This window comes from Saccopteryx leptura, chromosome 2 (genome assembly GCF_036850995.1).
Source record: "Saccopteryx leptura isolate mSacLep1 chromosome 2, mSacLep1_pri_phased_curated, whole genome shotgun sequence".
Lineage (NCBI taxonomy): Eukaryota > Metazoa > Chordata > Mammalia > Chiroptera > Emballonuridae > Saccopteryx > Saccopteryx leptura.
In genome coordinates, this window is record NC_089504.1 from 35,148,303 (window position 1) to 35,176,180 (window position 27,878).

Below are 27,878 nucleotides of genomic sequence, written 5' to 3' on the forward strand. Positions count from 1 at the left end.
TGGGGTGGCGCAGTGGATAAAGCATCAACCTGGAACACTGAGGTTGTTGGTTTGAAACCCTGGGCTTTCCTGGACATATATGGAGTTGATGCTTCCTGTTCCTCCCCCTTCTCTCTCTCTCTCTTACTCTCTCTTTCTCTGCTCTCTAAAATGAATAAATAAAATTTTTAAAAAAATAAAAAAATCTTTCTTATTTGTGCCATTATTATTTTGTGTGTGTGTGGGGGGTTGATTTTTGTTGTTGCTACATGTAGCCAAGTGAAGTTCTAACAAAAATACTAGCTTTGCTACTGTGTGACCTTGGATTAGACTTGTCCCTTCTCTGAGCATGTTCTTTTGTGCAGTGGCAATGGCAGGGGTCGGGTGACCATTATGATCACTGAAGATCATTAACTTTTGCCCGGCTCAGAGCTATGTTTTCTTTTATTGGTAATGGCATGAGTTTTTCCTCTGAGAATCTACTCCTTTCCTTCTTTCCCACCATCAGTCCCAGTGGTCAAGTGAGGCTGAACCACTTTCTGTTTCAGTGGTCAACATGTGACCCAGGCTTAATCCTTTTATTTCAGTCCCCTAGTCACAGTAGCTGGTTCTGGAATGGCATTTGGTCCAACTTGATTCAATGGAACACATTCATTAAACTTTGGTTTGAATTGTAGGATAGAAAAATGTCTCTTTCCTGTGAGCTTAAACCAGGAGGGTACTAGCTTAGAGATTCTGGGGGCCACCATGGGGAAGAAGCCCATCTCACCAGAAGGCTAACCCAGACAAAAGCAGAGCCAAGAGGGGACGAGGGAACCAGATCTAGTTCTGATGCAATAAAGCCCCGGGGCCCATCGATGTTTGAAACTGCCTACCACTAGACTCTTAAATTATATAAGGCCATCAATTTTCTTTCTATGAGCTGAGTTTCTGTAATTAGCAAACAAGAGTCCTAATAAAGAGCACTTTCAGTCATCTTGGGGTCTCACACTGCCAGGGAAAGCCTGGTGGTGAATGAAGGAACTGCGGCTTACTGCAGGGGTGGCTTCCTCAGGAGCTGCTTGACATGCTCTGCCTGGTGAATTTCCAGGAAAGGCTTTTCTTCCTGTGACAGAAGAGACACAGACAGGTACAGAGGCGGATTAAGGTCGGTTGAGGCCCGGGGCACAGAAGAAAATATTGGGCCCCTTAAAAAAAAAGAGAGAGGAAAAATAAAAATACATGTTAACCATATTTTTAAATAAATAAAAAATATTATGTACTATCAATGTTAAAATTGCACACATGAAACCAAACTTGGTGTCATTAGAAAAAAGTGTAAAGTTGGGGTTTTGCGGGGCCCTTTAGAAGTTGGGGCCCAGGGTGCATGCCCAGTGTGTCTGCCGTTAAATCTGCCTTTGGACAGGTATATGCTTTTTTGTTGTTGCTACATGCAGCCAAGTGTAGTTCTAGCAAAAATACTAGCTTTGCTACTGTGTGACCTTGGATTAGACTTGTCCCTTCTCTGAGCATGTTCTTTTGTGCAGTGGCAGTGGCAGTGGTTTCAAGAATTTGTTAGGATTTTGGTCTCACTGAGGGGCTATCGCCACAGAGGGCGGGGATTTGGGTAAAACTTGCGGTTTCAGATTCAACCATTCCCAGGTCTAGTCTCCTGCTGACCAAGCACTTGCTGTCACGAGATGCCAGAGGTCAGGCCTTCCTTGCCTCTTCTGCTTACTGACTGCACCAGCCATTGCTCTGTGAAGTCCTTTTTCTTTTTGAGATTGGTGATTTCCCATCATAGTTCAAAACACTGTTTCAGGAACAAAACTCCCCAAACCCCAGTGTTTTTACTTCTTACAAATAAGAGAAGCTTCTTTTGCTCATTACTTATTTTACAGTATATTAAAAAATAAACTTTGGCCCTAGCTGGTTGGCTCAGTGGTAGAGCGTCGGCCAGGCATGTAGAAGTCCCGGGTTCGATTCCCGGCCAGGGCACACAGGAGAAGCGCCCATCTGCTTCTCTACCCTTCCCCCTCTCCTTTCTCTCTGTCTCTCTCTTCTCGTCCCACAGCCACGGCTCCATTGGAGCAAGGTTGTCCTGGGCGCTGAGGATAGCTCCATGGCCTCCACCTCAGGCGCTAGAATGGCTCCGGCTGCAATGGCGCAACAGCCTAGGTGGGTGGAGCATTGCCCCCTAGTGGGCATGCCAGGTGGATCCGGTTGGGCTCATGCAGCTGTCTCTCTACCTCCCTCCTTCTCACTTCAGAAAAATACAAAAAATAAATAAATAAAAATCTTTAACAGTATGTTTTACAATGTTTCCTTCAAGTGTAATAAACTTGAATAGTCACCTACTTTGCTCCACATACTGAGTGTGTAAATTTTACCTGCTAGGAGATGAAATCCCATATATTGCAGATATTGGGCAGGGTACAAAGGATCTGATTAGAATGCTGACTGGTGAGTGATGTGAACAAGAGGGAGAATAGGGGGTTCCAGCCCCCAGGCCACTTTGATACACCAGTTTGACAACCACCCACAGATGAGAGTCCCTTTGTGGGAGCTCAAGAGTACACCTGGGAAGTTCCCCAGTCAGGCAGACGCTCTGAGAACAGATGCATTGAAGAGGGTAACAAGAACAGTTTCACTTTACTGACGTCACTCCTCCAAGGTGGCACAGCTCAGGGCTTTGAGAGACCCACCTTGGCCTGCATTTGCCCATAAGGGAAAGTGAGAGTAAAGGTGCAGAGTTTTTCTGTGCAATTAAAGTAAATTGTTATCAACTTAAAATAGACTGTCATAAGATGTTTTATGTAAGCCGCATAGTAATCACAAAGAAAAACTTGTTTTATATAAACAAAAGATCAAGAAAAAGGAGTCAAAGCATACAAATATATATACACACACACACACACACACACACACACACACACACACACACACATTTCACCACATCACAAAGGAAGCATGAAAGGAGGAATTACAAAAAGTCAGAAAATTCCTGACCAGGCGATGGCACAGTGGATAGAGCATTGGACTGGGATGGCGAGGACCCAGGTTCGAGACCCCAAGGTCGCCAGCTTGAGCGCGGGCTCATCTTGCTTGAGCAAAATAAAAAATGCTCACCAGCTTAGACCCAAGGTCGCTGGCTCAAGCAAGGGGTTACTTGGTCTGCTGAAGGCCCGTGGTCAAGGCACATATGAGAAAGCAATCACTGAACAATTAGTATCGCAATGAAAAACTGATGATTGATGCTTCTCATCTCTCTCCGTTCCTGTCTGTCTGTCTCTATCTATCACCCCTCTCTCTGTCTCTGTAAAAATAAAAAATAATAAAATAAAAAAAAATTTAAAAAGTAAAAAAATTAATAAAATGGCAATTTTAAGTTTTTACATATCAATTTATTTAAATGTAAATGGATTAAATTCTCCAACCAAAAGACATAGAATGGGCCCTAGCTGGTTGGCTCAGCAGTAGGTCTGGTGTTTGGAAGTCCTGGGTTCAATTCCCGGTCAGGGCACACAGGAGAAGTGTCCATCTGCTTCTCTCCCACTTCTCTCTGTTTCGATCTATCTCTCTGTCTCTCTCTCTCTCTCCCTACAGCAGCCATGGCTCATTGAGCAAGTTGGCCCTGGGCACTGAGGATGACACCCTGGCTTTAACTCAGGTACTAAAATAGCTTGGTTGCTGAGCAATAGAACAACAACTCAACGGCCTTAGATGGGCAGCGCATTGCCCTCTAGTGAGCTTGCAGGGTGGATCCCGATTGGGTACATGTGGGAGTTTGTCTCTCTGCCCCCCACCTCTCACTTAATAAAAAATAAAATAAAAGAAATAGAGTGGCTAAATGGATTTAAGAAACCCTCATACAAATATAGGCCACCTCTAGGGGACTCAATTAAGCTTTAAGAACACACAAGGGCTGAGAGGAAAGGGACTGGAAAAAGATATTTCATACAAATGGTAATGAAAATAGAGCAGGGCTAGCTATATTTATATTAGACAAAATAGACTTTGTCAAAAACTGTCTCAAGAAACAAAAAAGAAATCATTATATAATGATAAAGGGATCAATTCCTCACAAGAATATAACAGTTATAAATATACTGCACCCAACATCAGAGTACTAAATAGATAAAGTAAGTATTAACAAAATTGAAGGGATAAATACACAGCAACACAATAATAGTAGGGAACTTCAATACCACAATTGCAATAGTGGATACATAATACAGCCAGAAAATCAATAAGGAAGCAGCTGACTTAAACAACACTATAGATCAAATAGGCCAAATAAACATATACGGAACATTCTATTCAACAGTAGCAGAATATGTATTCTTCTCAAGAGCAAAGGGAACAGCCTGACCAGGCGGTGGCATAGTGTATAGAGTGCCAACCTGGGACACTGAGTATCCAGGATCGAAAGCCCGAGGTTGCTGACTTGAGCACGGGATCATCAATATGACCCCAGGGTCACTGGCTTGAGCCCAAGGTTGCTGGCTTAAGCAAGGGGTCATTGGCTTGCCTTGGAGCCCCTGGTCAAGGCACATATGAGAAGAAATCAATTAACAATTATTAATGACTCAGCTGTGAGCTATGCCCTTGCAAGAAAAAGAAAACAAAGGGAACATTTTCCAGAATAGATCATGTTAGGCCACAAAACAAGTCTTAACAAATTTAAGTATCAAGTATTTTTTCGGACAACAATGGCATAAAGTTATCAATAAATATGAATAAAAAGAAGAAAACTGAAAAATTCACAAATATATGGAAGTTAAATAGTACACTCCTGAACAACTAATGGGTCTAAGAAAAAAAATCAAAAGGGAAATAAAAAACTCTCTTAACACAAATGAAAATAGAAATACAACATACCAAAATTTACGGGATGCAGCAAAAGCAGTTCTTAAAAGTTTATAGTGGTAAACGTTTACGTTAACAAAAAGACAGATCTCAAATAAACAACCAAAGTTTGTACTTTAAGGAATTAGAAAAAGAATAATAGTTAAGAAAGAGTCTCAACTACCGGGCTATCTGTGTTCCTGTTCTGATTCTGCTACTGACTAGGTGCATGACCTTGGGCAACAGAACTCACCTTCTGGGTCCAAGTTTCCTACTACAGAATGGGAGGAGTAATAATAGTACCTACCTCACAGGACTGTTGTGAAGATCAAACCCATCAGGGCATTCACAGTGCTTATACCCGGTACTCACCGTCTGGAGCTCCCAGCCCAGGCGGACCCTCAGCGACTTGACAAACATGTATAGGAATCGCCCCAGCAGGAAGGACAGGCACAGCAGTGAGGGCCAGTACAACATGATCGTCTCGAACCTCCCCAAAAACTGCAACAGAAGCAGAGCACTGTGCACTGGATCTAGATGGGGCAGGGCAGGGCCGGGCCCTGGGGAAGCTGTGGACAAACAACTGCCTGCCACTCCCTCCAAGGCCCACTCTCTCAGTGCCTGGACCCCTCCTCCCCCACCACACATCATTGCAATAAGCAGTGGACTTGGGGTCCAACAGCCTTGGATTTGAATCCTAGCACCCCCATTTCTTCTTTTTTTTTTTTTTTGAGTGAGAGGAGGGGAGGCAGAGACAGACTACTTCATGCACCCCGACTGGGATCCACCCGGGAAGCCCACTAGGGGGCGATGCTCTGCCCATCTGGGGCGTTGCTCCATTGCTCAGCACCTGAGGGGGAGGCTATGGAGCCATCCTCAGCACCCTGGGCCAATTTGCTCTAATCAAGCCATGGCTGCAGGAGGGGAGAAGAAGAGAGAGAGAGAGAGAAGCAAGAGAAGGAGGGGTGGAGAAGCAGATGGGCGCTTCTCCTGTGTGCCCTGACTGGGAATTGAACCCGAGACTTCCACACGCCAGGTCAACGCTCTACCACTGAGCAACCAGCCAGGGCTCCCCATTTCATTTTATACAAAGGGCTTTCATGGCTTTTTTCTGATCAGGTATTAAATGCTCCTTTTGGAAAATACACAAGAAAGAGAGTGAGAGAGGGAGAGAGGGAGAGAGAGACATTTTTCCTGGGGCATAGGGCTAAACAGGTGGACCAAAGTGTATCAATTCTGAGAAGGACAGTGGCATGGAAAAGCTGGAAGGGGTTTTTCTAGACCCCTGGTCAGCAAACTGCGGCTCGCAAGCCACATGCGGCTCTTGAGTGTGGCTCTTCCACAAAATACCATGTGCGGGCACTACCTCAATAAGAAATATACCTACCTATATAGTTTAAGTTTAAAAAAATTTGGCTCTCAAAAGAAACTTCAATCATTGTACTGTTGATGTTTGGCTTTGTTGATTAATGAGTTTGCCGACCACTTATCTAGTCCAAGCCTCCGATTAATACACAGAGAAACTGAGGCTACATGAGGAGTAGAAAGAAATGAGCTGTGAGATCAGCCAGACCTATTTTCAGTGCCCAGACCTGCTTAAGAGTGACTTCATATCCTTGGACCTCGGTTTCTTCATCTATAAATTAGTCTTTCTGACAAGCCCTGGCTGATTGGTTCAGTGGTAGAGCGTCGGCCTAGCATGTGGATGACCCGGGTTAGAGTCCCGGCCAGGGCACACAGGAGAAGCAGCCACCTATCTGCTTCTCCACCCCTCCCTCAAGCAAAGTTGGCTTCAGGCGCTGAGGATGGCTTCATGACCTCTGTGTCAAGTGCTAAAAAAATTAGCTCTGTTTGTGAGGAACGGAGCAATGGCACAAGATAGGCAGAGCATCGCCCCCTGGTGGGCTTGCCTGGTGGACCTGGTTGGAGCGCATTTGGCACATGTGGAGTCTGTCTCTCTGCCTCCCCTCCTCTCACTAAAATAAAAAAATAAATCAATAAATATGCTCTCTGAGAGCTTGCCCACCTTGAGGGGCTGCTGTGAGCATTAACTGAGAGAACGTCTGCCTGTAACTGAACACCATGATGAACTAAGATACTGTACAAGGGAAGCATCATGAGCGGCTCCAACTCCCTGGATTCACAGAGGCCCAGAGTGGCAGAGGCTCGTCCAAGGTCACACAGGAAGTTAGCCACAGTAATAGGAATGGATACCCTAAACATAACTCAGTGGGACTCACCCGCCCATGGGGACACTGTGCAATGTGAAGAATGGTGACAGCAAACCTGCAGGAGAGAAGCAGAGATTAGGGTAGCCCCAGCACAGCCCCTATAACCACATCCCGGATCCCACCAGCATGCAGTTTCCTCCTTGGCAGGGCTGGTTCTCAGGCCTCTGGGTATATCCTACCGAGATCGGCACCCTGCTAGTGCTTATGTACATGCAATAAAATTCATTGATGCCCTCAATTCGAACACAATCCCAGAATCCACAATGGCAGAGCAGGAAGAACCGGAGAGAGCTCCTTCCCCTCCCCCAGCACTCAGGAGGAGCCGGAAGCCCAGAGATGGGATGGGATTTGTGGAGTCACACCCAGAGCCAGGACCAGCCCAGGTCTCCTGACTTTGGGGCTGGGGCTCTCTCAGCCTGGGCAGGGCCTTGTCTGGGAATACTGCCTAGAGGAACGAGCCTCAAGGCTTTCCTCCTGCTGAACACATTCCTGGGCACATGCATGCTTGGGTCATACTCCCCTGGTGCCCGAGCTGCTGTGTGATTCCTGCCACCCTGTCCTCTCCTGGTCAAAAGGTCTGCCATAGGCTAAGATATCGCTCCACACTGAGGCACCGGCACTCTCTCCTGGACTCCGGGGAAGCCACCACAGTACTGAATACCCTCTCTTTTAATTTTTGAAAAGTAAGCCACTTACAAACTTTGGAGTTGTAGCCATTGGTGGGCCGGTTACCTGTCAGCCCCTGCATGGCTCTCTAGGCCTGAAATCCCTGCCCAAAAAACGCTGCAGGGGACACAGGGCCCATAAAAGACATGTGGGCAAGGAAACGGGCCTATCAGGACCAGAGAGTGGAACTGTCCACGGGATTTTCCAGTCAGCAAGTATTCCCAGGGTCCAGGTCAGGTCTGTGCTGGGCTGGTGCCAATGCTGAGGGCACAAAGCCCAACAAGGGCCGGGAGCTCCCAGCTGTGGGGACAACAACCCTCAAAAGAAGGCAAATATCTACCGCTGGGCCAGGTGGGGTGATCAACCTCACAGGAAGAGCAACATCCAGACAAAGCAGCCAGAACACGGGATCACCAGGGTTTGCCTTGTTCTCCAGTCTAGTCTATTCCTGGAATATACTGTGGGCTCATGCGGGGATGTCATGGCATGTTTGCTGAATGAATAAGCGGATGGATGAGGGAACGTGGCAGTTCTATATGACTTGTAGGTGTGCCAGAGACAGGCTGAGGGTGGAGAGAGACAGGAGAGAGACCGATGGCCCTGAGTGCCACACTGAGGCACCAGCACTCTCTCCTGGGCCCCGGGGAAGCCACCACAGTACTGAGGAGCAGCGTCCACACGCGACTCCTGCTTCCTCCAGTGGGACACTCGGCAGTTTTTATAGAAGTGGATTTTTCTACACCTCTGACTAGTGGGACTGCTCAAATCATAAATGAACTCTTGTGAAGCAGAGAGGGTGCTGGCCTGACCTTCTGAAGCCTCAAGTGCGGTCTCAAGGAAGGGCTGGAGTGGGACCATGGACCAGTCACTCCGCTTGCCCTGGGCCTATGTTCTGAGCAGCTGCCCTCCCAAGGAGAGCTCTCTGGTCACCTCCAGCCCTTTGTCCAGAGTTCAGCAATGGCCAAAGGAATTGCGGGAGGGCAGGCAGGCAGAGTCCATCTTACCAGATCAGAGAGTAGCTGAAGCCCAGGATGGAGCTGACCAGCCGGAACTCCGAGGAGAGGCAGGCAAAGAAGGGGAAGTGGGACAGGCCGACTTCAATGCCTCCGATCAGAAGCACAAAGGCTGGGGGAGACAGGGCCAGAGAGCTGTGAGTGCCTCTGCTCACAGGCTCAGGGGAGTCCCAGGGAAGCGATGGGGTTTTGTACTGACTTGCACTGATGGACCTCAGGACCCATGGAGATGAGTGGACAAGTCCCAGCTTAGCACAAAGAGGAATGCAGGGATGTCTTTCATTCATTCATACAACACACCCTTCCTGGTATTCCTTCCATGCCAGGCACTGGGCTAACTATTGAGATGAAGAAGACTTGCTCCCTACCCTGGATTAGCTCATAGTGTAATAGGTAGAAACAAAACACACAAATAAGTATCACAGAGAAAGCTGATTGGATAGAGAGGTTTGGAAGTTCTTGTATTAGGGATGATTGAACCCATGGATTACAGTTACCACTTCAGGGAGAGCATGAGCCATGGAGAAGGGAGAGGCCCCAGACCAACGCCAAAGAAGACCTGTTCTTTTAGGAAGTATCCGAGGACCTACTGATATCAAGAAGGCAGCCTCAACTACGACTCAGAAGAGATTTCTAAGGTGGGTGGTGGTGAATTTACTTTCTGAATCTTTGCTCTATTATGTCTGAAGGATGTCTGAATTTAACTAGGAGAAATCCCCCCCTGCCAACAAGCTTTGAAACTTTTTGGGCTAGACACTGATGCTGGACAAGTAACAGGCTGGGAAGAACACTGAGTTCACAAGTTTACCCTGGATCCCAGAGAACCCCTGCCCTGTTGTCTCTGAGAGCAAGAATTTCCATGCTTAAATTCCCAGCAGTGATGAGGCAGCCCTAGTACCTTGGGCCCACTGTGGGACCTGCAGGGGCCGGTAGCCTTCTAAGAACAAGAACATGACCTTATTGGCTGTGGCCCCAAAGGCAATTCCATAGGACCATCGGTTACTAAAAGTGCCCACGAAGTCCAGAGGTCTGTGAACAAGAGAAACAGCACATGAAGCCAGAAAGTGGCTCTAAGACATCCCACATTTAATTTCCAAAGTACCAATCCTAACCTGAGGACAAATTATTGGCGAGTGAATTATTCATTTCAACTGATATATCCTTAGGTCCTCTGTGCCAATTCTAGGGCTAGGCATGGATTCAGGTTACAGAAGTGAGGAAGACAAAGGTCTTCCCCTTGAGATGCTCCAAATTTAGGAGGACACAAGCAAGAACCCCAGTAGCCGTGACAGCAAGCAAAATGGGATGAGTTTCATCTATGAGAGACACAGGTAGTATGACTTGAGAGACCAAAACAAGGAGTAGATCCAGACAGGCGTGGGGGAATCTGCTCTGCACCCAGCCAAGGTCTCAGAGTTCTCTTCAATATCCCTGGGAAGGTCGGGGTATCATTGGCTGTGCTGCTTCCATGTGATCATGGCCACAGCTGACTGGACTATGGGTAACCACCTGACTTTAGATGGGCCAATCAGATGTCTGGTCTTATATTTTGGATTTGTGGCCCTGAGGAGGTGAGTCAATCAGCTATTATTAATATTCTGTTCTAGAAAGTCATGCCAACTTGGGGTCAGAATCAGTGCTGAAGGCAAGCTGAAGTTTTAGGGAAGCAGAGATTCTAAGGCCGGTGGCAGAGAGGAAAATGGTAAAATGGCACTAAGGACACCCCACTGGCACAACAAGGCAGAAAGAGAGAGAATCAGTGTCCCAGAGATGCTCATCTCAAGAGCACCAGCCCCCATCAGTCTATCCTTGCAGTTACTTTATTTTTTTAAATCCTATCTTTATCTTTTATGTAAACAAGCTTTACTGGATATCTGTTTCTTCTAATCAAAAGAGATTTGTATGCATCAGAGTAAGCAATTGCATTTGAAAGAAGAGAGAAAAGCCTATGTTTCCCACACCTCCCTTTGTGTTATTTCTTGTTTTGTAAATCCTAAACTCCTCCACAGTGGGAACCCAGCACGGGACCTTGAAAACATTAGGTGCCCACTGCACATTCATGGACACACACTTTGTTGAACTGAGTTGGAGTCTAGTCAATGTCACCTATAGTACTGAGGAGCTCCGTGAGACCTCATTTCCCTATCTTAGAAGCAGAGGTGGAAACCCCTGCTCTGCTACATCACGGAACCATTCTGGACAGCCGATGAAGGACTGCTTTATCAACTGTGGAGTGCTGCACACGTGAGGGCTGGTGAATGGTGAGCCAAAACTACTCAGAGTCAGAGGTTTTGATGGAAAAGTGGTCACGGAGTAAGAAAATTGTACCATTATCAATTTAATTCAAAGCTGTTTCACATGACCCATATAGAGCTTCTACTTCTTAAAAAGTCCTGCACCAGACCCCACATGCCAGATGTTCAGGGCAGGGTCCGCAGGTCTTCCTCAGCCACCAGCCTCAGTCTTTCTCTCTGCCCCGGCCAGAGTGGCTCAGACCCCGCGTCCTGGGAGGGGCTGACTCCTCCAGTGGATGGTATCCAAAGCCAGCATGCCCCTCTGTGCTGGCATACAGGGTCCCTGGACATTGCGGTTGGATTTCTCTCGCCCTGAAGCCCAGGTCTCCTCTAGCCTCCCTCCTGACATCCTGGCCTCTTCTTCCTTCTCCAGAGGCCAAAGCTGAGGTCTCAACATGACATGCTTGAGCCTGCTTAGGTTATGACACTCAGAGAATCAGAGCAAATATCAACCAGACTCTTGTCACTTACTAGTGTGTGGCCTTGGGTTAAAGCTCTTGTCACTTACTAGTGTGTGGCTTTGGGCAAGTCATTCAACCTGTCTGAGCCTAAGTTTGCTCACCCATTACATGAGGATAACCCCCTCCACCATGAATAGTCTGGCAGGAGCCAATGGGTCAGGGCCTGGTTCATAGGCAATGTGCAATAAATGTTAGCTGCTCTATTATAATTATGAAAAATAGCAGTAGGTATTAATGATAATGATGAAAATATATGGACAATTAGATCTTAAGGGAAAATGTGGTAAGGGGCGCAGAGACTCAGAATCGTGGAGCTGAAAAGATCCTGCAAGCTCCTTGGTCCGGCGGGCTCCCCTGGTACGACCTCTGGTGCCATCCCAACAAGAAGGCTAGCTGCCGTCAGGGACGGGGATCTCTCCCCATCCTGCTTCCTGAGGAAGCCATAGTCCTGACTATGGGAAGGCCTTTCCCACAGTGAGCTGACCCTCCTTGAGATGTTTTAATCACATCTGGGCAGCGCTGGGTTCTTAGGATGCAAGGGCTTGGGAGCCAATTCTGAGCTCTCAGAGCTTAGTTCAGGTCGGGGCAGAAGGGACAGGGCTGTCCACAGGGAGGTAGAGGTGGAGTGGGAGAGGTAACTGGGAGTCTTCCTGGCCTGAAAATCACTGGGTACCCCAAGCTATAGTGATCAGATCCGGTTCAACTCACATGATGATTCCAAAGTGGTTCCCCAGGAGGTAAGAAGTGTCATCTCTCTGTCTACAGTGCTCCCATCTTTGGAGAAAGGACAAGACCAAAATGATGAACAGCTACAGGAAGAAAAGATGAGAGGGTCAGTGGGGATATTCGTCCCAGTGTTGCCTTGGTACCAGTGTTGAAAGAGCAGGTGCCGGTGTGAGTGAGCAGGGCGCTCAGAATGTGCACAAACCTCAAAGGCGCTGAGCTGCCGGCCACACGCTGGAGCTTCTAGAATGTTTTGTAATGAGCTTTCCTTTGGGTAGACCTGACACTAGAGTTCACATCTAGTCTCTCCCACATACTAGCTAGGAGGGAGACCTGACTTCTCTGAATCTGTTTCCTCATCTGTAAAAAGGAGACAATAACAGTCAGGTTGCAAATCCTTCTTTGCTTTCTTTCCTGTGGACTCAATCATGTTCTCACGTACTTGAGGCCTTGCTCTTTCCCCCTTTACTAGAACTTCCTGAGACTTGTCTACACTTACTGACTCCATTTATTTACCTCCTAATGTGCTTTCAACCTGGTTCCCACACCCATCACTCCATGGAAACAGCCCAAGTCACTAATTACTGTCTTTTTTTTTTTTTTTTAATTTACAGAGACAGAGAGAGTCAGAGAGAGGGATAGATAGGGACAGACAGACAGGAACAGAGATGAGAAGCATCAATCATCAGGGGTTTTTGGGGTTTTTTTTTTTTTGTATTTTTCTGAAACTGGAAACGGGGAGGCAGTCAGACAGACTCCCGCGTGCGCTCGACCGGGATCCACCTGGCACGCCCACCAGGGGGCGATGCTCTGCCCACCCGGGGCCTCGCTCTGTTGCAACCAGAGCCACTCTAGCGCCTGGGGCAGAGGCCAAGGAGCCATCCCCAGCTCCCAGGCCATCTTTTTGCTCCAATGGAGCCTTGGCTGCGGGAGGGGAAGAGAGAGACAGAGAGGAAGGAGGGGGGAGGGGTGGAGAAGCAGATGGGCGCCTCTCCTGTGTGCCCTGGCCGGGAATCGAACCCGGGACTTCCGCACGCCAGGCCGACACTCTACCACTGAGCCAACCGGCCAGGGCCAATCATCAGTTTTTGTTGCAACACCTTAGTTGTTCATTGATTGCTTTCTCATATGTGCCTTGACCGCGGGCCTTCAGCAGACTGAGTAACCCCTTGCTCGAGCCAGGGACCTTGGGTCCAAGCTGGTGAGCTTCTGCTCAAACCAGTTGAGCCCATGCTCAAGCTGGCAACCTTGGGGTCTCGAACCTGGGTCCTCCGCATCCCAGTCCAACGCTCTATCCACTGTGCCACCGCCTTGTCAGGCTATTAGGTTATTCTTGATCCAACCATGAGACTTGGAGTTCCTCCCAGTTCAGTCCCTGGACCACTCTTTTCATAACCTGATCCTCTCTTCTTCAGCAAATCTCATCCATGTCCATGCTTTCAACAGCCACCAGAATGCAGAAGACTCCCAGAACTTATCCTTGAGCTGCATAACTATTCATCCAACTACACAGTTGGCATTTCTTCTTGAAGTGTTGAAAGCTTCCTGAATTCAGTGTGTCATAAATGAAACTCATGATGTTCCTCTCTGTCCTATACCTTCATCCACCCCAAACGTGGATCTATTTTAATTTTCCTTAACTGGGGAATGGAGGATACCATCATTCTCCCAGCTATGCAATTTAGAAACCCGAGTATCCTCACCATCTCCCTCTCCTGAGTCTCTCTATCCAACCCATTACCAAGTCCAATTATTTTTACTCTCAAATGTCTTGAGTTGAGCACCACCATCTAGGATGAGCTGAAACTGCCTCTCACTTGGATCCCTACAACCACCTCCTAACTGGTCTTCCTCTCTTGCCTGCCTCCACCTTGCTCCCAACATTACACAAAACATAAATCTGATCACACCACCCTCATGCTGGAAACACACCAATTACTTCCCACTGTACTTAGAATAAAGACAAAATTCCACTGCACAGAGCCCCACTGTGCTCCCCCGGCCTGGCCCTGCCTGCCTCCCTGGCTAGCTCCACCGTTTCACTCCAGCCATACCGGCCCTCCCAGTTACTCACACTCTCCCATCTCCCCCCTCCCCACCCATACACACACAGTGCCTTTGCACGTGCTTTTCCCTCTGCCTGAAATGCTCTTTATTGTGTCTTCCAACAGAACTAGGCTCCATCATTGCTCCCCCAAAGCCCTTATAAGCCTCCCAAGGCCCTTATAAGCCTTCTCTTGCCTGTGTTTTTAGTGCATAATGTAGGAGAGCAAGTTGAGGGCATTTAGGTGATAACTCTCTGCTGACCTTTTCAGCTCCCCACCCTTCCCCTCCTCGGCCCTCCCCTGCCCTTACTTACTGACGGGATGAGGGAATAATGGAGGAAGAGTTCCATGTCCACCGAGCTGGCACAGGTGCCATTTAGCTGCCTTGTCCTGGAAAACAGTCAAATAACACATTTGCATCATCAGTCACTGCTGCAGACATTGACCCTTCAGTCCTGACCATCATCGCTGTCAGGAGTTTGGCTTGTAGCCCACTAGGTTCATCTGATCTTTGTCAATTTTGCTTTCTCAGAGCCAGTGCTGCTCATCTGTGATATATCTTCCCAAAGAGGATTAATCTTTCCGATTTCTTTCCCCAGCCTGATTATCTAACCCAGTGGTACTCAACCCCCGGGCTGCAGACCAGTACCAGTCTGTGGGCCATTTGGTACCGGTCCACAGAGAAAGAATAAATACCATGAAACATTGTCAGAATAACAAATTTAAATACAGCCTGAATAATGAGGACATGCTTGTTCCTCCTTTAACTTAGCCCAATAAATATCGTAAGTTCGACAATTATATTTAAAAATACCACAGTTTTTATGCCGGTCGCATAATTTCATTTTGTGCATTTATCCATCCCACCCTAAAGGCCAGTCTGTGAAAATATTTTCTGACATTAAACCGGTCTGTGGTCCAAAAAAGATTGGGGACCACTGCTCTAACCCACTGCCCTGCTAACTGGATCTAACTCCTTTTCTTGATGACACAGGGACAGATTCAGGTTCTGTGGGGCCCAAAGCTTGTATAATCTGGACATCCTTTTCAAATAAAGCTACTAAAATATCTTACTTTTTTCATGTTTTAAGGAAAACATATTGCCATGTAAACACTTCACTTAGGTGCCTCCCACCCCCCATAGCCTTGGAAGGGGCCTGTGCAATGGAGAAGCCCTGAGACTTAAGTTTCAGTAACAGCACAGAAAATCAGCTTCACACACAGCTCTGCACAGCCAGAGGTCAAGAAGCCTCAGCTCGCTCCTGATCCGTGGCTGGGCGCTTGGGGCAGGACAGCAGCTATCTGGACTACAGAGTGTAGACTTTGTTCTCTCCAGGCTTCAGAGTCTGCAGGACAGGGACGCTGGGTCTCATATCTGAAACACGTGACAGCAGCTCTGTGAGTTCTCTTTAAAGGGGCCTCCTCCTTTCCGGGGCTCTCGCCACACTTGGTTCTTGCTGCTGTGACTCCAGCACACCACCTGTGTGCGCTCTTACCCTGCCAGGTCTTTGCTCACTCTGTTCCCTACCCCAGCAGCACCCATCCAGCCGTCTCCGGTGCTTTGATGGCCAGCTCCTACTTTTCCCTCAGGAGTCTCAGGGGACAGCACTCTGCTGGGGAGTCCATGAGCATGACACACTCCCACGCAACTCTATAAAATTCTTGCACTGCCCAGTTATGTTTAACCGTGAGTCTGAAAGATTTAGGAATGGGTGGGGGGAGGAGGGGGGAAGCTTAATCTGTAAGAAATATGATAGAACTGAAGAACTCAGACTCTGGCTTTTAGAAAGATCAACTGAGTCTCTCCATCCCATACAGAACATCAAAGGTTATTTTTCAAAAAGAAAGAAAACATGGCCATATTTGAAAGTAAGGAGGAAATCTATCAGAGACACAGAAACTACCAGAGGATCCCGAACAATGGAGGGAGAGCGGGACCAGATCAAAGAGAAGAAAACATCAGCCCACATGGCTGCAGACTGTGGGACCACTCAAGGAGTGCTCCACACCCAGCATGCAAGAGGCTGCAGTGGGCAGGGCTGCCGACAGCCCACACAGGGACGAGCTGGGGCTCCTCAGGCACCCAGGAGTTCTCACACCCCTGCTGCCCAGCAGGCGTGGTGTCCGCATCTCCGGGGGCAGGATGCATGGGGCACTCAGAGAGAGGCAGTGCCCAGATCACAGGTGACACCTGGAAGGCGCCAGGAGCTCTGGTTTCCAGAAGGCCAGCTCCTGAGATACCCAATGTATGGGTACATGTCACCCCCACCCCACAGCACTGAAAGAGGCCTTAGTACTGGCAGCCAGCTGCCATCCCTCCCAAAGCCAATATCCCAGGGAAACTCTATCACAAAGATGAGCACACAGCCAAGAACCACCACACAGCTGAGGAAAGATCACACCACAGAGGGAGCCCGAGGTTCAACAGAGAGAGGAACTTACTCCTGAGGAAGTAAAGTTAATATAGAACAGAGGAAATTCTCTATAAAAAATAAATAGATCTAGGAGGAAGTAGAGGGTACAAAAACCAATAGCAGGCAAAGAAATCAACAAAACACTGTTAATACTGAGCACAGGATTTGAAATTTATATATTTATAAAGTTACCAAATGAATTTACATTTATATAAATTAGGTAATAAATAAGAAATACAAATGTCCAATAAGTTCTTAAATGTTCAAGTAGTAATAAAAGTAGAAATTAAGATGAATGCTGTCTTATCTATTAAATTGGGAATAACTGAAAATACTACACAGCATTACTAAAGTTGGTATTTCTTTACTGATCGCCAGAGTGTAAACTGGTTTAGTCACTCTGAGGATTAATTTTGTAATATATACACCAAGAACTTTTAAAACATAGCAATTCCATTTCCAGGAATTCTACTTCTAAATATACGTTAAGGAAATCTGAGAGGTGTGTCTGAAGATAGGTACTAGAATGCTAAGATTCTCTCTCAATCTCTTCCTCATATGTGTGTATATAACATTTTAAGTGTAATATATGCTCATTGCAAAACATTCCAAATATTTACAAATGCATAAAGCAGTCAAGTCCTTTCTCTTCCCATAATTATAACCTGTATAGTTTAAGCAAGAATGTTTATAACTGATATAGTTCAAAGCAAAAATGGGATCAGACTAAACTTGATAACTTCATTTAATCAATCAAGGAAAGCAAATTTATTTTAAAAAGGAAAGGAAACTTCCCATGTCAGCATGTATAGACCCAGTGGACTTTTTTTGGATGGGTGACCCTGCCTACACAGATTCGCTGCCGAGCGTGTCCGCCAGCTTGAAGGGGCCGAGCCAGAGTTAGCCTGGGAGCAGCTGGGAGCAGGTGAGCTCAGGAAAGGCGGATGGAGGCTGGGCCACTGGGCATGCTTCCACTTCCAGCAGGCACTGCAGCGAACAGGTGAGGCATGCACTGCAGTCAGCCCAAGTCAGAAAGCCGGGAGACGACTTCCTTGGTCTCTGAGACTCACACTGCTTGCTTCCTGGAGGGGAGGGGGACACGGTTGGTGGGGCAGGTCCGTGGAAGGGTAGGCAACGTGTGTTTACTACATACACTGTTGAGTGAAAAAAAATTATAAAACAATACGATCCCAGGTCGTGAACAGTGGTGGAACCAGAGGTCATTTGACTTTCTTTTTCCCAGAAAAACAGCCTCGGTGTTCAGTGAACATTGATCCTCTTTCCCTATCCCCTACCTGCTTTTGGATAGTTCTGGCCAAAGAAAAGGATTTCCCGTTTGTTGGGCTGAAAGGGGACTCTCGCTGGCTGTGTTTCTCCCTCCTCAGATTCCAGATCCTGTTTGCTCCTCTGCCCCCAGAGTGTCCGGGGTCAGCCATTCTCCGGGCTGAGCAACCCTCCCCAGCCTCAATCAAGTGCATATCGTGGGCAGCCAGCCTGCATCCCTGCCCTCCTGCTAGGTGTAGGGATGTCAGGGGCCCTACCTGGGACCCCTGACTACACAATGGACTAAAGTCCTGCACTTGGTTAACCAGTAGCCAGAGCAGCTGCCCATGCTTGGTCCCATGACCAGTCTCCCACATTCATGCCGCTGGCGGGGGGCCCCAAAACATGGCACCCTTGCACAGAATGTCCCCACTGCCCTCAAGAAAAGAGGCCCTGCCCGGAAAATCAGCTGAGTCCCGCCCAGCTCTGCTGCTACATGCCTGGCTCCTTAGGCTGAGGGGACCTGTGGATCTCAGTTCAGTCACTTAGGAACTGAGAAGGTTGAAGTGCTTGGGACTTAGCCCACTGTCACAGCAGCCAACCCACCGTATAGAAATTAGAAATGTATTTTATGTGTCTGTGTCCCCCTGGATGGGGAGCTCCTAGGGGGCATTCACCTCTATGTGCCCAACTCCTAGCCCGACATGTAATGATAGCTAACATTTCTCAAGAGCCTACTGCACACCAAGCTACCCTTAAGGGTTATACTTTTATTAACTAAGTTCATCCTCACAACAGCCCTGTGAGGGGTACGATTATCACCCCACTTTACAGGAGTGGAAACTGAGGCACCAAAAGATCAGGAAACTTGTCCAAGCTCACCCAGCTAGCGATGGGAGGTAGCCAGGACTTAAACTCTGGCAATGTGGACGATCATATAAGTAATTCCCAATGGTCACATTCTATGACTCGTCGACGGTAATTTTCTGTTCCTATGGCATGGCAGGCTGAGCTCTCTCGGAACAAAGACACAGGAATCACAGGGACTTGTGAAGAACTTAAGAGCAAATCTGTGTGCCATGAGGCAATGACAGGCTGTCTGCAGGAGGGGGGCAGGCGGGAGCATCAACAAAACAATACTGCCAAGTGCCAGGCTAATTCAGTCTTGACGTGGGTGTTCTTTATACTCTTCTTCTCTTGTTTTGTATCAACTTGCAGTTTCATAATACAAAGTTCACTTTTTTTTTTTTTGTATTTTTTCTGAAGCTGGAAACGGTGAGGCAGTCAGACAGACTCCCTCATGCGCCCGACCGGATCCACCCGGCATGCCCACCAGGGGGCGATGCTCTGCCCATCTGGGGCATCGCTCTGCTGCAACCAGAGCCATTCTAGCGCCTGAGGCAGAGGCCACAGAGCCATCCTCAGTGCCCGGGCCAACTTTGCTCCAATGGAGCCTTGGCTGTGGGAGGGGAAGAGAGAGACAGAGAGGAAGGAGAGGGGGAGGGGTGGAGAAGCAGATGGGCACTTATCCTGTGTACCCTGGCCGGGAATTGAACCTGGGACTCCCGCACATCAGGCCGACGCTCTACCACTGAGCCAAACGGCCAGGGCCAAAAAGTTCACATTTTTAAAAAATGAAATAAAATTAAGTCCACGGGCGACTATCATCAGACCTGCGTGGGCTGCCTGCCGCCTTGCTGACATCTCTGTTTCTGCCCAGCTCCTCTAGCGCCCGCAGGTCCACCTCCGACCGTCTTCCCAGTCATCTGTGTCCGTCCACCTTTCTTGCTCACTGCCTGTTGGTTTGTCTCTGTCACTGTCCGTGACCCTGAGAATCAAGGGTCTACAGTGAAAGATATTGCTTTCATTCCATTTTCTTCCAGAGACTTCTCTCTCTGTCCAAATCTGTTTTCTTCTTTGCCTCGACTTCTCCTATTCATTTTGACCTTGTTGTGCAGCTAGGAAAGGTTAGCTCTGGGTCAGCCCCCTCCCTCAGAGGGGTGCATGGGGGTATCTCCGTGCTTGTGTGGGTCCTCAGATTTGCCTGGAGGGAAAAGCCTGGGACTTGGGGTCAGAGACCTTGAGACCTCATGTGAACCCTTCTCCTCCTGACACCTTGCTTACTTTGTAGAACGGATGTGACGCCATTACTTCCCTGGATCATTAGAGAACGGGCGGGAACGGTGTTTTGTTAACTGAAATGCTGAGGTTGCTGGTTCAAAACCCTAGGCTTGCCCAGTCAAGGCACATACAAGAATCAACTATGAATTGATGCTTCCCGCTCCTCCACACCTCCTCTTTCTCTATCTCTCTCTCTTCTCTCTAAAATTCAAGAAATAAAACCTTAAACAAAAAAGCATTAGGCATGCTGGTTTTCGGGCCTGTCTCCACCTTCCCTACAATTGCCTCCCATACACAGTATGTCTCAAGGTGGGAGCGAAGCCTCCAAGCAGCAGTGTGGCTCCAGCAGACCCAGGGGCTGCTTTCCCGGGTGTCATGGGCATCATCAGGAGACACAGGGGCCACTGTACCAAGGAGCTGGACACCGGTCTGGGTGCCCTGACTGCCCAGTGAACCAGCTGGTGAACCATCTCAGAGAGATGGAATCAGCTCGGCCAGGTCGGGAACAGGGCTCTCCACTGGGACTGAGCTGGGCATCGTCCCCTGTGCCAAGCGACAGGCACTGTGGGAAAGAACCGTGCTTTACAGTTCACACAGCATCTCATTCCCAGGCCTCGCTGAATCCTCGGGAGAGCGAGGTTCAGAGAGGCTGTCACCGGCCCACAGTGGACTCAAACACGAGTACTAACTTCAGCTTTGAGGCTCAGAGGTGAGGTATTAATTGGCCTTTCGGGTCTGGCCTGTCTTTTTTCCCTTTTCTCTAGGGCCTCTCTGTTTCCTCCTCTGTGTCCAGATCTCTGGTGATTTGCCTTTGCCCTGACCTTGTCCATTCATCTGAGCTTGCTGTACAGCGATACATGGTCAGCCCCTGGTAGGTACCTCCTTTAGAGGGCGTGCGTGGGTGTTAGCACGCGTGTCTGAGAAGTTCGGAGAGAGCTACATGGAAAAAAAATGGTGACTGAAGAAGACAGGTGCCTGCTTTTCTACTCCTCACCATGTGTAACTTTCTAATACAGCAACATTTGTTTTCATTTCTTTTCACTTAATAAAGTAATAATAATAATAACTATCATTTATTAAAGGTTTGCCACATGTTGGAGATTAAACTAAGGTCTTTATAGTTGTCATCTCACTTAATCCTTTTACTTGATGGATGAGGAAACTGAGGCTTAAAGTGAATGCCCAAAGCCGCTCAGCCAGAGAGCAGCAGAGCTAGAATTTGATCCCTCATTCTATTTTCTATAAAGGAAACACACACACACACACACACACACAGATTACATTGAGACATTGAAAAACGTTATGTGTCTGTGGTCCTCAGAGAAGACAGTGACCCCTCCTGTTCACTGGTCAGACGAATCTGAACATGCTCAGGCCTGAGCGCTGCCCTGTGAGAACGTCCCTGAGCAGGTGGTCCACGTGCAGGGAATGACCGTGGCGAGGAGGCCCTGGAGAAGCTCATGGAGGCCGCGGCAGGTACGGGGCTGATTCAGAGGAAGGTCCGGGGCCCAGACGCCACACCTGGCACCACAGGTGGGCCAAGTTCTTCGGGTCCAGCCAGACTCTTCTTCTGAGTTCAGACCATAAAGCCACTTGCCTGCTGCTTTGCCATCTCCTCTTAGATGTCCCAACGGCACTCCAGTCCAACACGTGCCAACTGAACAGCCCCTCCAACCTGCTCCTTCTCTGGGGGTCCTCACCTCAGGAACACCGCCATCATCACCCTTTAGTCCAGCGGTTCTCAACCTGTGGGTCGCGACCCCGGTGGGGTCGTCTAAAGCCATCGGAAAATACATAATGCATATCAGGTATTTACATTCCGAATCATAACTGTAGCAAAATTACAGTTATGAAGTAGCCACCAAAATTATTTTTTGGTTTGGGGTCACCGCAACATGAGTATTGCGGGGTCATGGCATTAGAAAGGTTGAGAACCACTGCTTTAGTGGTTCTCAAAGACCCAGAGTCATCCTCAGCTTCCTCCTATTTAAGTAACACTCAAACCAAGCTCAGTAAGTTCAAGCTCTCCAAACACTACCGAAATCCGACAAATCTTGATCCCTACACCCACCAGCTTAGTCCAGGCCACCGTCCTCTTTGCCTGGGCTTTGCAGTGCCTCCTGCCGGGTCTCCTACCTCTGGCAGTGCCCCCCTCCAGTCCATTCTCCACCCTGTGACCGACCTTCCTAAAAAGTCCACCTCCCCCCACACCACTGCCCTGAGCCCTCTCAGCCCAGGAGGCCAGCGGAGAGAGGGGAGGAGGAGACCCAGATCCTGAGGCATTCCAGTTCATGTCTGCACCCACCCAGCTCTCTGTGCACCTGCCCTTCAAGCTGACCTCTGGTCTGGTTCCTGTCACATGTCCTTCTCTGTGCACGGTTCTCAGGCTCTCTGCCTGGGACTCCCGTGGTCTCCTCTGCCAAGCGACTCTCCTGATGCCTGTCCATGTTTTCCTGACTCCTCTTCTCCCTTTCGTCCTCCACAGCAGCCCCTGGCAAGCTGAGAGCAAAGGTGCTAACTGGCCTGTATTTGGAGTAGTCCTTTAGGTTCTTAGCTCTTAGACATTTAAATATTTGAGTGAGGAGTCTTCATTCCTGACCCCTGGGCAAGACTTTAGAGTTCTCATATGAGTCCTTTCACATTCTTGTTCTCACATGATATACACAAAGCTGGGGGCCAGGCAGGACAGGGGTTATTACTCCTGATCTTCAGATGAGGATGAGGAAACTGAGGAACTGTAGAGCCAGGATTCAAATCAGGGTCCTCTAACACCACGCTGGGGCTCCTCCCACTCCCTCGGTGGCTCCCGACTGAAGAATGGACATCTGTTCCCTCACCCAGGAGCCCCATTCCTGGTTCCTTCCTCCGTGCCAGCCTGCCTACAAATAACTAAGCCATGCCTGTCTCCCAATCTTCCATGAGTCACCAAATCAATGAGGACGGCTGCCAAAGCATGTGGCTGTCCAGCCGACCTTGCCGTAACCCTCGTCCTAAAACTCACCTCTCAGCTGTGGCGGCCATGCCCGTGGAAGAGCGCCCGCAGCTCCGGCGAGCTGTCTGCTTCTCTCGGTTGTTCCTCGATCTCCTCCGGCTTCTTGGTTGTGACTGCTTCCGAGTCTGCTGTTCTGCCCAGTGCTGTTCACAGCACCCAAAACACTCACAGAGAAGGCAAACATCCAGTCAAATATTTATTAGAGGAGTGGAAGTGGGCGGCGGCCGGTTCCGTTTCAGGACTCTGCCAACTTTTCTTCTGCTCCTCTGCCCCTCCTCCTGCTGCGAGGGCGAGAGCTCCCCCCTGGCTCCTCTCTCTGGTTGTCACCTTTAGGCACCAGGTGTAAGCACTGCCCCGGAGCTATCAGAGCTCTGCCCAGCGACAGAGGCCTCCTTAGCCAGCAGTAAAAATCATCACCAGCAATAAAGTAGGACTGGGCCTCAAAGCAATAAAGTGAACTGGGACACTGGAACCTCTGGCTTTGAGATTCTTCTTGGAAACAAAGCTGCCCGTTTGCTGGGAGAAAGGGCTGGAGACAAATTCAAAACCCGACCTCGCTGGTGTGGTGGAGAAGATGATAAGATGTCCCAGTTATCAGAATTGCCCAAGGATTCTAAATACCCACCCTGATTCCACAAGATCTTTTGGGACCCAATGGGAAATAGGCCCCAGGTGTCCTTTTCTGTCAATTCACTGTGTCCATCGGCTCCTGGGCCACTTAATGGCCCCGCTGCACGTTTATCACCCACAAATGTCTGTGGCTCCTCCTGTTCTCTTGCTCTATTCATTATGTCTCCCAGTGGTTCTGGTCCATCCATCTGTGTCAGAGGGTTCAGGAGGTAGTGTGCCTTGTTCACTTCCTCTTTTCCCTCTGCCATTGCGGAGTTGGTGTTCAGACTAGTGAGCCACAACCTGGAAAGAGCCTGGGTCCCTGAATCAACACTGCAGGAGACTAGGGATAGCTGTTTGAAACTTTACATGAACAATCAATAAACTTCTACGATGTTAGAGCCATTAGACACTTTGGAGTTGGCTACAGCAGCTCGTCCTTACCTTAATCAATACACCGCATTTTTTCTTCACACTGCTTCCGCCCCAGATCCAGCCCTCTTCACCTCCTGTCTGAGCGAGAGCTTTCTCCTGGCCCTGCAGCCTCCGGGCTCCGGGCTCGGTGCACACATACACCTCCCTGAAGCACAGCTCAGGCCTGTCACACCCTTGCCCAGCATCCTCCCACGCTCTGCACTCCCGACCCTAGCACTCCAATCCAAGCCCTCCGAGAAGTTGCTTCAACCTTCTCTTCCAGTCCAATCTTCACTGGCTTCCTGCACACTTCGACAGGTGTTTTAAAGTTGTTTCTTCAACCTTAAACAGAGCCTTCCATGCTGCTCTGAATCTTCAGAGAGCAAAAAACAGAGATCCACCCAACTTGCGCTGAGTTAAAGGGGCTTCCTATAACTCTCCGGGAAGGGCTGGGACCCAACCTGGGAAGGTGTGAGAAACTGAAGCCACTCTTGGGAATGGTTCCTCCCCTCTCGTGGCTACTGGGTCTCGGTCTCTCTTTCTCTGGTCTCTCTCCCTCTTGGCATTTTTGCTTCAACCTATTCTCCCTATGGTTCAGTCCATTTGCTTCTTTATGATTTACACTTTCCCATGGCTTCAAGTCCCCAGTGTCCTGACCCGAGTTCATGGCATCCTTTCAGCTTCTACTCCCAAATTTACTGGCTCTTTCCCAGGGTTCCCCCCTGTTTTAACAGCCAAGAGAAAAGATCTGTCCAGTTTATCTTTCCCTCAGGTAGGACACAGGCCAGTGTGAGCCTCTGTCTTTGGCTCCATCATACATCCTCTATATTGGTTTTCCTGAGGCTGTATTAACAAGATGCCACACAGTGGGTGGCTTACACAACAGACACTCATTATTTCAGTTCTAAAAGCTGGAAGTCCAAAATCAAGGTGTTTGTGGGTTTGATTTCTACTAAGGCCTCTTTCCATGGCTACCTTGTCACCGTGTCCTCATATAGCCTTTCCTCTGTGCACACACACCCCTGGTGTCTCTCTCTGTATGTCCTACTCTCCTCTTCTTAGAAGCCAGGGGTCAGATTGGATTAGGGCCCACCCTCATGGCCTCATTTTAACTTAATTACCTCTTTAAAGGCCCGATCTCCAAATACAGTCACATTCTAAGGGGTTAGGTTTTCAGTATATGAATTTGGGGGTGGGGAAATGCCATCTATCCATAACACCCCTGTTCTAAGCAGCTCCGGTGGAGTGGGAGAGGGTCATGGAGGCAGTGAGCAGGCACCATGACTGACACATTCAGGCCGTTGGTGTTTGCCCACTTTGACCCCTTTCCTCCCACCTAGAACACGTTCTCCCACCTCTGTCCACCACCACTGTTTCTGTTCACTCAGTCCTGCCTCAAGGACACTAACTGGCACGAAGCACAACTTGATCACCACGGTGTAACCTTATTTCCTTCGCTTTGGTTTACATCTCTTTTATGGTATATACGTAGGCCTTCTTTATTTGTTCATTTAACACACATTTATTGCAAAGTAGTCTGGGGCAACAGCTCAGAGAGTAGGTCTTGGGGCCACCTCCACAATTTACTAGCTGTGTCACTTTGGGTAAAGTACATGGTTAACCTCTCTGATCCTTGGTTTTTACCTGAGGGGAGTTACACCTACTGCGTGGACATGTGAGGGAGAAGCGACCTAAGGCACATAAAATGCTTAGGAGGGCGCCTGACACACAGTAAGCAGTCAGTGAACGTTAGCTATTATTGGGTGCCCGTTCCCTGCCAGGTTCTGACTGTTCTGCGACTCTCCAGTCACATCCCAGTTCACTGTGTCAAGTCTCAGCTCCTCTGCTGATCACAGTGGTTCAGGAGCCACGACTACGTCAGACTCAGCATGACGTCTGGGATACAGAGGAGGCCTCATAACTGCCTGTTCTCAAAATTGAAAATAATGAAATGAAAATGAAAAGGATAGAAATATAAAGACCGAGTGCAACGTTAACTCTCTCCCTGGATGCCTAGACACAAAGGAACGCTGTAGATGTGTTTCCTCTGGAAGCAGGCCCTCTCCTTGCCTAGAAGAAGCCATTCTTGGTGCATCCACGCCACGTCGCTCAGAGAGAAGACTTGTAAAGCGCTTCTTCCGGGCACAGGAGATGCTTCTCTTCTGGGAGTGCCCATCTACCAGTGCCTCCTGGCTCCACTGCCCAGGCTGCAAATGGATATTCTAAATTCTTGAATTATCACAGTGGTTTTCCTCACAATTCTACAATTCCTCTCTTCACACCATTAAAGAAGAGTCATTTTCAATTGTTACTGATCACCCTGGGGAGGCTGGGAAGGCAGCCACCATAAAGCGGGAGAAACACTAAGACACTTATTATAAAATGCTTAAGGTCACCAAAATGTCATCCATAGTAATAAGAACCTATTTCTAAGGGGCTACCATGCTCCAAACATGACCCCTTTTGAATCTGACGTCGAACCCGTGTGATAGATTTCATTCTTCCCTCTCTCATACTTTCCCCATTTAGTGCTGAATCTCAATGTCAAACTTAACATGGATCTGGAGAATGTGTCAACATTTGACTTCTCTCTACCATTGCAACCTACGCAAGCATTTTGGAATATTGCTTCTCCTATCCAATGTACATGAATTCCTTTTTAAAGCTTTGGGGCATTGGAATACTTTTGCTGAATTAGTCCAGGTTATGGAAAATAACTGAATGGAACAGAGCCCTATAGCCCTCCACTCGAGACATCTTTCCAGGAGCCATGTCATGGTGCTGCAGTCGGTTGGCAAAGAGTGAGGGAAGATACGACTGACTACACCAGCACCCGGTTAGGAAGGCTTACTGTGTGTGAGCCTGTACCAGCAGGGTTCAGAGTTCCTGTGACATGACAGAAGGAAATTCAGCAGTTCATCACAAAGGCCGTGCGTGTCTCCCAAGTGTCGGGAGCTTATCACAGGACAGCCTCTGTTTATGCTGTAGACATACGGCTTAATTATTAAACTCAGAAACAAAAGAACCTAGACATATGGGAGACCTAGTGCAATTTCTCCATTAGGTAGTATCGATGGCTTTCTGGGATGGGTGGGACCCTTGACTAAGAACATTTTTTTCTCTCTTTGAAAAAGAATGAAACTAACCTATATTCCCATCCTATTCCTTTTCTGTCGCAAGCAGGGCTGGCTCTTCTTGCTGGCAGAATAAAGACAAACTCCTTAGCAGGGCATTCAGTGACCTTTGTGACATGATCCCATTCATCTTCCCAGACTGGACACAACTCTGGATAAGTGCACAGGAAAGCTGGACTGACCTCTCAGGTGCCATGCACCTCTCCTGCCCTCACTCATTTATTCACATCACAGATATTTATGAGGTACCCATGTGCCAAGACTATGCTAGTCCCCAAGGATAGATACTCTAGGGACACATCTTGTACTGTCTTCTCAGGTTGGCCAAAATCCTGACTTAAGCATAGTGTCCGCCCTAGGGAGGGCTTGGTGCTTTTTGGTTTTTCACAGTTGGTATACAGAGAATGAGGAAGAGCTTACTGCACCAGAAGGCGGGCTGGACGAATTGCTGAGATGGGGCTGCACAGGGACAGACAGGAACAACAGATCAGATCCCGTAGAGGCCATGTCTAGAGCTCCAGGAAGGGGACTCATCTAAACTGAAGGCCAATAAAACTGATGTCCAGGTGTTGGGCAGATAAAATGTATTATGCTCTCTTTGTTTAAGAGGCCATTGCCCAGGTGATATTAATGTGTGTTGAGAATCCTTGTAGCCTGGAGCTTGGTTTTGGAATTAAGCCTTTCCCACCCAT

At 48.4% G+C, this 27,878-nt stretch overlaps 1 protein-coding gene and 1 non-coding gene across 2 annotated transcripts in view; both read right to left on the minus strand.

Moving 5' to 3' along the window:
• Window positions 1-23,316, minus strand: part of LOC136394454 (stimulated by retinoic acid gene 6 protein-like) — a 37,834-nt gene extending 14,518 nt beyond the window's left edge. The window contains 10 exon segments of the mRNA XM_066367605.1: window positions 1,014-1,084; window positions 5,179-5,307; window positions 7,047-7,092; window positions 8,708-8,828; window positions 9,615-9,745; window positions 12,180-12,280; window positions 14,554-14,629; window positions 23,039-23,098; window positions 23,100-23,150; window positions 23,152-23,316. Of these exon segments, the coding sequence (XP_066223702.1) occupies window positions 1,014-1,084; window positions 5,179-5,307; window positions 7,047-7,092; window positions 8,708-8,828; window positions 9,615-9,745; window positions 12,180-12,280; window positions 14,554-14,629; window positions 23,039-23,098; window positions 23,100-23,150; window positions 23,152-23,213 (848 nt within the window). The 5' untranslated portion in view covers window positions 23,214-23,316.
• On the minus strand, window positions 19,452-19,527 carry TRNAI-GAU (transfer RNA isoleucine (anticodon GAU)). Its single transcript has one exon. It is a non-coding gene; the product is annotated as a tRNA-Ile (tRNA).
• Window positions 23,317-27,878: the final 4,562 nt, after the last annotated feature.